The sequence below is a fragment of the Mirounga leonina genome, unplaced genomic scaffold, assembly GCF_011800145.1.
Source record: "Mirounga leonina isolate KUSES-001 unplaced genomic scaffold, KU_Mleo_1.0 Mir_125, whole genome shotgun sequence".
Taxonomy (NCBI): Eukaryota; Metazoa; Chordata; class Mammalia; order Carnivora; family Phocidae; genus Mirounga; species Mirounga leonina.
In genome coordinates, this window is record NW_023270305.1 from 31,616,780 (window position 1) to 31,628,879 (window position 12,100).

Here is a 12,100-nt window from a genome sequence, read left to right on the forward strand (position 1 = left end):
GTGGCAGTATAAATGAATGAACTAAAACTGTATCTCTCAAACATAAATTTTTTTTTTTTTTTAAGATTTTATTTATTTGACAGAGAGAGACACAGCAAGAGAGCAGGGGGAGTGGGAGAGGGAGAAGCAGGCTCCCCGCAGAGCAGGGAGCCCTATGCGGGGCTCGATCCCAGGACCCTGGGACCATGACCTCAGCCGGAAGGCAGACGCTTAACGACTGAGCCACCCAGGCGCCCCTCAAACATAAATGTTAAGAAAAAAAGTTGCAGAAGAATACATAGAGTAGGATACCACTTACATGAAGCTTAAGAACATGCAAAACAAAACAATGTGTTGTTTTAGGATGCATATATATATATCTATATAAAATCTAAAAAAAAAGATAAACACTATATTTAGAGATAGTGGTTACCACTGTGGGGGGAGGGAGGAGTAGCCTTTAGGGGGAGCCTAGGTGGTTGTTGCCAGGATGGGAAAATGAAGTGCAGGTTGTAGATTGTCATTATTTCCAGGGGACAGTTCTTTATTGCTATAGACTAGTATATATAGTCCTATTTATGTGCCTTGTTGAGACTGACATTATCTCATTTTCTTCATCTTGCCAATTTTTCCTGCAACACTGGGACAGATTCCTGTTTTTTTGGTCTAATACCAGATTAAGTAGTTGACTTTTAGAGCCATTTGGGATGAAAAATACCTACCTGTCTTTGAACTTTCTGAATTCAAGGGTCATGCCCATGATGTTAAGAAGCTCATGCTGAGAGGCAGGAGACTGGCTGTGGTTCCCCTTTCCTGTCACTGTGTCCTCAAGGTGGTGCTTGTGATAGAATATTGAATTCTTAAGTATTTGAAATGTTGGAGAGGCCTGGTACTGAGAGTCCAGACTAGGACTTAGTGAAATACGCCAAGTAATTTCTAATGGGGGGGCAGAGGTTTCTGTGTAAAAACTAAGTTGATAGCTTTATCAAAAATACAGATGAGCCCCTGGAAACCAAAGCTACTTTTAATATGAATGACTCTCTTACTTTGTAAAATGTTAGCATTTACCTTGATTTATATTGTCTATGTCCTTTTATCCTTTTACGTTTTAGGAAATAAACTCTATTGTTTTGCTTTCTAATATTAAAATATGCTTTTTCTACTACTGGTTTCTTGTTCCCCATTTCTTTTTGGATATTCCTATTTAATGATTAATAATTGAAATATGTATGTTCTTTTTTTCAAACTGTTCTTTTTCTTTGTAGGTATTTCTGACCTGGGTGAGTAATTTTGTATGTTTTATTTTTTTTAATTTTTATTTTATTTATTTATTTATTTATTTATTTGAAGAGAGAGACACAGTGAGAGAGGGAACACAAGCAGGGGGAGTGGCAGAGGGAGAAGCAGGCTTCCCGCCGAGCGGGGAGCCCGATGTGGGGCTCGATCCCAGGACCCTGGGATCACGACCTGAGCCGAAGGCAGACGCTTAACGACTGAGCCACCCAGGCGCCCCTTGTGTGTTTTAAATTTAAAGGCTTTTGTTTTGTGTCTTAAAATACTGAAGTCTTTTTATTTGCCTATGATTCTTATACTAAAGCATCTAAATAATTTATAACAGAATTACATTGCACGAGATAAATCTGATTTGGATGTTTTGGGCATCCATGTGCTCTCAGGAACAGTTGTTTCAGTGATTGGAAACCTGTAGATAGAGATATGTATATATTTTAAAGCTTTCATTTTGTAAAATTTCAAACATTGAAAAGTAGGAGGAAAACTATAATAAGTTCATTGATCCATCACCCAACGTCAGCAATTGTCAACACATGGCTAGTTTTTGTCACTTATTTCCCCAGTTTATATTGAATCAGATCCAAAATATCATATATCCTTTTCAGTTGTAAATAATTTCCATGTTTTTTAAAAAAACATTAATCACTGTGTCATTATCACACCTAAAACAATAATTCCTTAATGTCATCACATGTCATTTTTTAGTGTTAAGTTATCCCCATTTTATAGAAAGAGGTTTTTAGTTGTTTTATTTCAATCAGTATCCAAAGGAGCTACATGTCTTGAATTTGGTCAATAAGTCTCTTATCCCCACTTTGTTTTTTGCTTCTTAGTTCTTTAATTGTGGAATTGAGTCATTTATCATGTAGTATTTCCCACACTCTGCATTTTGCTGTTAAAGCTATAATTATTAACCTATAATAATGTGTCAGAATACTTTTGGAATGTGAGATCTGAAAACAAAACACATGCTTAAGCTTAAATCAGAATCTTCTGCCATGTGTATTTTAAAAAACTCGACAAGTGATTCTAATGGACAGCTCTGGTTGCAGATCATTGTCCTGGGTAACACCATCTGTTTAAGAAAAGGTATAGAAACTCTTACTAGAGAAAAGTCAGAGAATCTGAATTTGAGATTTAACAGAAAAGAATATTAGGATGCCTTTTATGACTAATCACATTTATGCATGAATGAAAATATAGAAGTGTATATACGTAAACTGTCTTTAGAGGCAAAATTAGGGTGAATTATAAAATCTATTTATATTTAGTTCAGATTGGAAGTACTAATTTGGGTTCCTGGAAAAGAACTGATTATATACTTGAAGGCCTATCTAAATTACTTCACTTGGGTTTGAACATGCCTTAGTTAGTTGGACACAGGCTATGAATTTCTGATGGAGAATCTAAATCCACTTCAAAGGGTTAGCTACCCTTTGCTTTCTTTACAGCTGTTAAAATTACTATCACTTGAAGCAAGTACCTTGTAGATGTATAATTTTCACTGGTGAAATCATTAACATTTTAATGTAATTTTCTGTTTAGCTGACAAGCTGTCTACTGATGATCTGAACTCCCTGATTGCTCATGCACATCGCCGCATTGACCAACTAAACAGAGAGCTAGCAGAACAGAAAGCCACAGAGAAGCAGCACATTGCACTAGCCTTGGAAAAACAAAAGCTAGAAGAAAAGCGGGCATTTGACTCTGCAGTGGCAAAAGCATTAGAACATCACAGAAGTGAGATACAGGCCGAACAGGACAGAAAGGTAGAGTAAATGAGAAATTTAATGTGAATCCACTTGAATAGCTGCTTCTAGAGATAATACCAATAGTCATTGACTTTAAAATATTAGATGTAAATCATGCCGACCCACCATTGAATGGAGCTTTGGCCCTTGTTCTAGTCAGAACTTCTAGGGAAGGATTGTTGTAGCAGAGTTCCTTTATGTTGAGCAGATGCAGAAGTGAAAGAAATAACAAGCCCTTGGTATCCAAGATTATCTACTTTATCTTTTCCCGGTGGAGCCTCTGTCCCCTAAAGCAATGCTGAAAAAAATCTCTGTTGGATTCTGAGTGTCTTTTTCTCCGCCAGTGTTTTGGTTAAGAATGGATGAGATCACTCCTTTAATCTTCTGTCAGGGCACGTCATGTATTAAATAGGTGTCTCCGGGTTGATTTGAGCGCCTGAATACTTATCCTCCCTTCTTGAGCACTCCCTCCTCTGTGAAGTTCTTTCTTCCCTGGTTGCCAGGACACCACACACTCCTGGCCTTTCTCCCACTTTGCTGGCCACTCATTTACCCCCTTCTTTGCTCAGCCTCCCAAATAGGAGCATGTACTGGCCTTGGTTCTGAAACCTTTTATCCATCTAAACTGTCTCCAAGTGCTCTTATCTAGACCTGTGACTTAGAAGGTTAAATCCTGTCCATGACGGGGACATTTATGTTGCTGGCTCTGGCCTCTGCCTTGCCTTCAGGTTCCTCCTGTCCAGCTGCTGACGTGGTGTTTCTAGCTGGCTTTTCAGTAGTTGTTTCAAACTCAGCTTGTCCAAAACAGGTTTCTTGACTCTCCCCAACCTGTCTCCCAGCCGCTCAGCTTGTTTCTCTCTAAATCTTCCCTCTACCTAGTTGCTCAAGCCAGAAATCATGCTTGGTTGTTCCTCTGTCAACTTTCACATCCATCCACTAACACATCCAGTTCTGCATCCAAAGTAAATCCCAAGTTTGTCCACTTTCTCCAAGTCCAGATTATCATAACAGGTTCCCTGCTTTCTTTTTTTTTTTATCCTTTTTTTTGTTTTTTAAGATTTATTTATTTATAAGGTGGGTATAGAGTGCAAGCTTGGGGAGGGGAAGAGGGAGAGAGAGAATCCTCAAGCAGACTCCTTGCCGAGCACGGAGCCCAAGGTGGGGCTTGACCCCAGGACCCTAAGATCATGACCTGAGCCGAAACCAAGAGTTGGCTGCTCAACCAGCTGTGCCACCCAGGCGCCCCCAGGTTCCCTGTTTTCATACCCATCTTTCTATGTTTATTTACATGGCACTTGGTCCTCCTAAAACCCATTCTGATCAGACACTAGGCTGCTGAAAACCTTGCACTGATGGCCCACTGCATTTAATATAAAATCCAAATTCTTACCCCATACCTAAAAGGCCTCTTGATCTCATTCCTGTTTGCTGTGAGCCAGACTTCCCTTAATTCCCTTATTGCCTGTATTTGCCAGGTGCCCTGGTTTTTTGTTTGGTTTTGTACCTTCACTACTTATTCTGCCTTGGGGTGTTTGCTCTGCCTCGTACATTGTTACGCTTCTCTTTAAACCTTAGTTCTAAGCTTGGATGTCACCTCAGCAAGGCTTTTCCTGTTCTTTCAGTGCAGAGTCTCTATAACTTTCTCTCACAGTCTGAGATGTCCGATTTATTTATTTACTGTCCGATCCCTCCCTTGAATTGTACATGGTATGAGAACAAAAAGTTAGTGTGCCTTGAGCCACCATTGCATCCAAACATATAGTAGGCACTGCCGGGCACAGGATTGGCACTTCATAAATACGTATGCATTGACTGAATGGGTTTATTCATTACTTCTGTTATTTCTGAGAGAAAGTAAGTTATGATATCCAGGTACTTAGTATTAAATAATTTGTAATATGACCCATGGCTAATTGTTAGCAAGACGTGCTAGCCTTTTCATATTTTTGGTTAGATCTGGGCTGTGTTGTGAATTTAAATTCAGTTTCAGAGCAGTTTTCTTTGTTTAGAAGAAATTGTATAAAGTAACTGCCAGATATTTATTTTCTATTTCATAGTTCTTTACAATAGGCATTACTCCTAGATCACACAGATGGTTGTGGTGAAGCTGTGTTTGATCCCAAGTTGTAGTTTTTTTCCAGGAGTTGGGATTTGTTAATTGTCACGTGAGTGTGTGATTCAGGAAACGATAGTGTTCGCCTTACATAAGATACAGCCCGGTGATACGGGAGAAACCGAATTGGGGGCCAGAGAGACACCATTTGAAATCTGATTTTTGCCACAGCTGTGTGACATTGTTTTTGAGTCACCTTCCAACGTTCAGCTTTCTGATGGATGTAAGAGACGTTAGGAATGTGTCTACGTGTGTGGCACATCAGAGCAGCTCAGGACACGGAAGCTGCTGTCATCCTTGCTACTAGTCTTTCTTTCTAAAAGCAAATGTGGAGAATTAAGAACTAATCATTCCTGTGGTTTCACAGGTAGAGGAAGTCAGAGATGCCATGGAGAATGAAATGAGAACCCAGCTTCGCCGACAGGCTGCTGCCCACACTGATCACTTACGCGATGTCCTTAGGGTACAAGAGCAGGAACTGAAATACGAATTTGAGCAGGTGAGGACCTGTGCGCGAGTATCAGAGGCCCTTCGGCCTCCCTTCCCTCTTTAAACGAACAGTCTGTCCTTCCCTTTTCGTGTGCTCTGTAGGTCATTCCCTCTGAGGGTATGGAAGAGTGGGCACCTAGCCTCAGTGCGCTGGGGCCTTTGTATATATGTAACACTGAGGTCTTTTACAGAAAGATGTACCTATGTTGTTATTGATCATGTGTGTTTGGTATCTGTGTCCTAATTACTTGGAGCCTTCAAAGCTTTAGGAGGGAGGGTTGGTACAGGGGGTTTCAGAAATGCAGATGATACTTGACATGTGTAACTCCTGCTTTATCTCCACAAACTCCTACGGACTATGTGGCCATGCTCAGATTTTTGTATCTGAGGAAACTTCCCAGAGAGATTAAGTTCGGAAATCACAGCAAGTCAGGGTATCTCTAATCATAATTCGTTTCTATTCAGCAAGCCATTTATAATATATTAACTTATTTGTCTCACAAGAAGAGAATGAGGTTATCCACGTAAGGAGATCTTCCAGAAAATTGAAATTTATGCCAATGTGAAAAGGTATTTTACTTTAAATTTATTTGATGGGTATTTTTCTGAGAAAAAAATGGAATATATAAGCTCTTGAATCAGGGATATTGAATACAGTTTAATCTGCTGTGTTGGGGTGGCGGTACAGTTATTTTCTAAAGTTAGCATTTTCTCCTTTTTTAATAGTTTGCTTGCTTCTCCTCCTGGTCTGCTTCCTCTGATACTAGGTTCTGTCAGTAAATTTGTAGAAAATCACATACATCAGCTATGAGTTTGAGGAAATTTTTGAGAACTTCCACATCATGGAGGAGTTTCATGACAAATGTTTGGAGATTTTAAAGACCCTCTTTGCTTGTGAGACGGCAGTTGCTGGAAGACTGTAGTGTCCCAAAGATACCACGCACTGAAGTAGCACCACTCTTCTCTGGACACTGTTTATGTTTTATTTCAGGACCTGTCTGAGAAACTGGCTGAACAAGAGTTAGAGTTCCGTCGGCTCAGTCAAGAGCAAGTTGACAACTTTACCCTGGATATAAACACTGCCTATGCCAGACTGAGAGGAATCGAACAGGCTGTTCAGAGTGAGTGCATGGGCCTCTTATAATTTTATTCAGTCCAGCTTTTTTAGGATAATTTCTTGGAAGGAGGACAATGGGATACCTGCATCAGCATTAGGGCATAAAGATGCTGAAGTCATGCTATTAAATTTTATTTACTTCTGAGAAAATTAGCCCAGATTTGATAAGTTTGGAACGTAGAGAGTTTGTGAGAGGAAATTAAAAAGAATCTAAAAATTAAATACTTGAAGTTTTACTCGGTGTGTGATAGACTGGAGACCACCATTAACGAGGCAGGTAACCCAACACACTTTGGTTATGTCTCATGTGTCCTGAGAGGAGCAAAAGGCCAGTGTATCCCCATGCTCGCCCTCCAGCTTTTGCTGACCTGTCTGCAGTCCTGGTTTGGAAGTGGTGGTTTGTTGGTTCCGCCCACCAGATGGACAGAAGTTATTCTGAGGCTTCCGTGTGCCACACTGAAGGGGAAATGTCCTGACAGTAAGGATGTTGATAAAATGAGGTTTTTGGGGGGGTGTTCCAGAGCCTCTTTGTCAGGTAAGTATAAAAATAAACTACTCATAAAATTCCAAGATCCAGTTTACTTGAAGTGTGCCATTCCTTTGCAGGAAGTTTCTGATGGCGTCAACAGAAGTCTTAGTCTAATTTAAATATGTTTCTTTCTCAAATATTCTAAAATAAATACCTCTGAATTAGATACCATGTGTTGTCCTAGATGTCACAGAAAGAGGGAAAAGAGACTCAGTTGTGCTTGTGCACATACATCCTTCTGGTTTTCTTCATGGTTTTACTAAAAACAAGTCATCGGGGCACCTGGGTGGCTCAGTCAGTGGAGTGTCCAGCTCTTGATTTCAGCTCAGGTAATGATCTTACGGTCACAAGATCGAGCCCTGCGTTGGGCTCCGCACTGGGCGTGGAGCCTGCCCAGGATTCCGTCCCTCTGCCCCTGCCCCTCCCCTGCTCTCTCTTTAAAAAAAGGGGGGGGGGGCTCATCCTTAGGCTTGCCATGGTTGCCTCATGAAGAGGCCGGCTTCCTCAGAAAGAACACCCCAGAAATGGTGGTAGATGAGGTTGGAGGCGGCTCTGTCTGGCCCCGTCGTTCACACGTGTGGCTTTAGCCTGTTGAAGGTGCAGGGTGCATCAGATCTCTGGAGGTATGGAGAAGGACATGTAGTCAGATGGAGAGAAAAATGTTTTTCTTTGCCTTTCTTTTTCCTACTAGGTCATGCAGTGGCTGAAGAGGAGGCGCGAAAAGCCCACCAGCTCTGGCTGTCGGTGGAGGCGCTCAAGTACAGCATGAAGACTGCATCCGCAGAGCTGCCCACTGTCCCACTGGGTAGCGCGGTCGAGGCCATCCGAGTCAGCTGTGCCGACAGTGAATTTGCCCAGGCTCTAACCGCAGCTATTCCTCCCGAGTCCCTGACCCGTGGGGTGTACAGTGAAGAGACCCTTAGAGCCCGTTTCTATGCTGTTCAAAAACTGGCCCGAAGGGTAGCAATGATTGATGAAACCAGAAATAGCTTATACCAATACTTCCTCTCCTACCTGCAGTCCTTGCTCTTGTTCCCACCTCAGCAACTGAAGCCACCTGCGGAGCTCAGCCCTGAGGATATAAACACTTTTAAATTACTGTCCTATGCCTCCTATTGCATTGAGCATGGTGATCTGGAGCTGGCAGCAAAGTTTGTCAATCAGCTGACAGGGGAGTCCAGACGAGTGGCCCAGGACTGGCTGAAGGAAGCCCGAATGACCCTAGAAACTAAACAGATAGTGGAGATCCTGACCGCGTACGCCAGCGCCGTAGGAATAGGGACCACTCAAGTGCAGCAAGAGTAAGGTCTAGGGAGAGTTTTGTAATGTATTTTATGTGAAAGGGAATCAGCAGTGATACATGAAGGGTTTGCAACAGGGTCCCAGAATTGTCTAGAAAGGAGCAGGTTACAAGTACTGTTCTAAATGTTAACACCTGTTGCATCTGTATTTCCACTTGCTATCATGTCAGTGAACTCCAGGAGTATTTTCTTTGCAACTTGTGTAACATTTTCTGTTTTTCAGGTTTTACTGATCAGGCTTGTGAGCCAGTCAAAATAATGTTTGTGATCCCTATGACTATTGATTTTGCCCTTGGAGCAAACTGAATAAAACAAAAAGATGAAAAATTGAGTAGCTTATCCCTTTTCAGAAAGTACTATTTCTAGTTTGTTGTATGTGTAGACAATTTCCTTGAGAAGTGGCAACAGCAGAGGTAGGAAATCGTGGGCACTGAGTTTCCAGGTCATGAATTGGGTTCCAGAAGTGCAGGGTCTGTTTTTGGCTTTGAAGGTTCTGGTGAACTGATTCCTACCGGTCAGACTCAAGAGTGATGTACAAGGCGTAATTGCCAAAATATTTATAATGGGAGATACAGCATTTCTAGTGATTAAAGGGCACTAGAAATAATAGTATCTATCTGAAACTTTTAAAATTGCCACCACAGGAAAAATTTATATTTTATATTGGGACCCAATATATACACACACCTGTGTGCATACTTAAAAGTTTTTTCAAACCACTGCCCCTTTCTACTTGTGATGTACTGTTTTCTGGTCTGTTTCATTTAAAAAAAAAAAAAAGTTTTCTTTACCCAGAATTTAATTAAACAGCCCTCAAAACAGGTCACAGGTCTCAGTTCTGAAACACTGCTAATTGACCTTGCTCCTTTCTGGTACTTGGACTGAATCTCTTCATTGAAGTGGGGGTAGTGAGCCTGGAAACTTCATGGGATTGAATAATTTTGTGGTATATTTAAACTGGATTGCCATAAAACCCAGAGAACTTTTTTAGTTCACGTCTCTGAAGGTTAGGACAATTGCGATATTGGGTAAACATTAACAAATTCCTTCCTTTGATTTTTTTTTCTTATTCCATGAAAATACTGTCAAATTTGTTTTCAGAATTTTAATTTTTTGTTGGGGTTTATGGGTTCACAAAGAGACTGAGGAGGCACTTTTATTTGAGCAAAGTATCTGCAAATCCTGGGAGAGAGAGGAATTCTGTTTTATATTTATGTGGGTGTGTGCCAGACCCTAAATTTGGATTGTTACATTAAGTTTGCATGGCACTTACCCTTTGATTTGGGGATCTTTTGGTCCTGTTTTGGCCTTGGTTGATAATGCTCATATTCCTTATGTTTCTCCTGAGTAGATTCTTAAATCAACAAAATACACGTAAGTGTCTCTGATGGAACACATGCTTTGTGTAATGTCCTTAATTTCTGCAGTGAGAGTATGCTATTTTTACCAGAAGAAAATGAGACTATTCTAAATTCAGCCTCCCCCTTTGGAATGGTATGGAATTGCAAAATACATTAACTCACAAAGCTACTTACCTGTTTGTCGTGGTAAAGGTGCTTGTAATTTGTTTTACTTATGCAGCATGGGAAATATTACAAATTATAAGGAAATCTAAATTTCTCTAGGGGCTGGAAAATAAGTCTGATCAGATGTGATTATCTGAGCTCATAAGAGGCAAGCAATACTGAATGGTTTATTTTAGCTCAGTAAATCAAAATAATGAAGACCACTGGCCTTCAAGTGTTAGTAGTTCCATTAACCAACCTCCTTACCACTGTTGCCTATTAGAAAATGGGATGATATTGGAAAGGGACGCTTGGCCAGGCCTTAATTCTCTCTCCTCAGGCCTAGTAAGACTCCCATCTTCCTGAGAGGTCACTCAGCACCCCTTCAAGTGAAAAGGGCCTTTACTTGGGTTGTCAGTTGTCCTTGAAGGCAAGGTGGAACCCAAAGGGGCAAGTTTGGGGGAAGATGGCTGTAACGTTGGACAGTTAGAGCTGGGCAGCTTCACTTTACTTCAGCTGTAGGTGCTAAGTTAACAGCTCTGCCACTTCTGACTTGATCGTGTGAAGCAAATCATTATTCGTCTTGCTTTCACTGTCTCAATCTATCTGAGCCTTAAACGGGTTACCTTACTGCCTCCCTGGAGTGCTGTAGGAAGTGTTCCTCAACATTTTAAACTCATGCCTCTGGATATAACATTAAAACTCTGATCTTTGCTTTAATGTTTCAAAAATCAATAATGTAACTAAAATGCAGTTTTAGACAGTCTTTTTAAAGGCACAAAGTCTTTCTGTTCCTTAGTATTAACTTAAATCCTCTGCTCTTTTTTAACAGGTTCTGGATAAAAGTCTCCCAAGTCCCAGATGAGTTGTCCCACCAGTTTTAAAGTAACTTGCTTGAACTCAGTGCAGAAGAACAGCTAATTTAACATAAATGGGAAATAAAAAGGATTCAGTATCAGGCAAATCACTCTTCATCAGGTCCAGTGGTCACCATTACCCCAAACCAAAGCTGAACAACCCCCCCACCCCCCCCGTCGGTTTCCTTCCCCCTGAAGCATTCAGGGATCCTCAGGTCACCAGGAGAGTATAAAGAAAGGATGAGGGTGGAAGAGCAAGAGGTTAACTGGCCACTCTGCCCTTTTCCAAAACATGGGGAGGTTTCACTGGCTTCTTAGTTCACACTAGCTGTAGGGACACTGCCCTGGGGTTTTCAGGAGAGGGGGTTTTAGAGGGATTAAGAGGCAAGAGTCAGCAGAGGTGCCATTGTTGTAGGAGCAAATTCCACTGGTATTGGTGGCAAAGTTTAGGTTTCCCCAGGAATAAATTCTCATAACCTTTATACTCTTGGACATTCTTAGTTTTCAAGAGTCTGAAATCCTGCGGAGCTCTGTAAACTATTCTTGGGCTTGATCTCTAGTCCTGAATTCTCTCAGTCCACGGCTGTGTGGATTGGATGGATAGCGTTTTGACAGGTTAGGCTCCTTCCTGGGCCAGGCTGGATGTTCCTTCCCTGTCCAGACCCTATGTATCTTACATTTCCGTTATTCCGTTAGCACTTGCCTTTTATTAACCAAATCAAATACTTGTCTCTGGTAAATCACCACTCTGCTCTAAAGATCTGATCTAAATGACTCCATAAACTTGCCCTGACCAGCCTTGCTCCAGTGACCGCTGTCTCCGAGCATGTCCTATTTCAGTTTTTATTTTTTTATAAAGATTTTATGTATTTGATAGAGACACAGCAAGAGAGGGAACACAAGCAGGGGGAGTGGGAGAGGGAGAAGCAGGCTTCCCGCGGAGCAGGGAGCCCGATTGGGGCTCGATCCCAGGATCCCGGGATCATGACCCGAGCCGAAGGCACACCCAAATGACTGAGCCACTCAGGCGCCCCTATTTCAGTGTTTCTAAACTTCGTTACCAGTGGAAAATAATTTATGTCATGACCAGATACACTTATACATGTGTATTTATATGCATGTCTATTGCACTGTAAAATGTATCACAGCTTTATTGCATGTGATGT

General features: G+C 41.3%; 1 protein-coding gene across 5 annotated transcripts in view; it reads left to right on the plus strand.

Annotated features, from left to right (window-relative positions):
- The window catches only part of IMMT (inner membrane mitochondrial protein), a 41,297-nt gene extending 31,337 nt beyond the window's left edge, over positions 1 to 9,960 (plus strand). For all 5 annotated transcript variants that reach the window (XM_035001126.1, XM_035001123.1, XM_035001122.1 and 2 more), the window contains 5 exons: positions 1,245 to 1,259; positions 2,818 to 3,041; positions 5,504 to 5,635; positions 6,617 to 6,746; positions 7,963 to 9,960. In XM_035001126.1, coding sequence (XP_034857017.1) covers positions 1,245 to 1,259; positions 2,818 to 3,041; positions 5,504 to 5,635; positions 6,617 to 6,746; positions 7,963 to 8,576 — 1,115 coding nt within the window. In that variant the 3' untranslated portion in view covers positions 8,577 to 9,960. The remainder of the gene's footprint in view (positions 1 to 1,244; positions 1,260 to 2,817; positions 3,042 to 5,503; positions 5,636 to 6,616; positions 6,747 to 7,962) is intronic.
- The last annotated feature ends 2,140 nt before the right edge of the window (positions 9,961 to 12,100 follow it).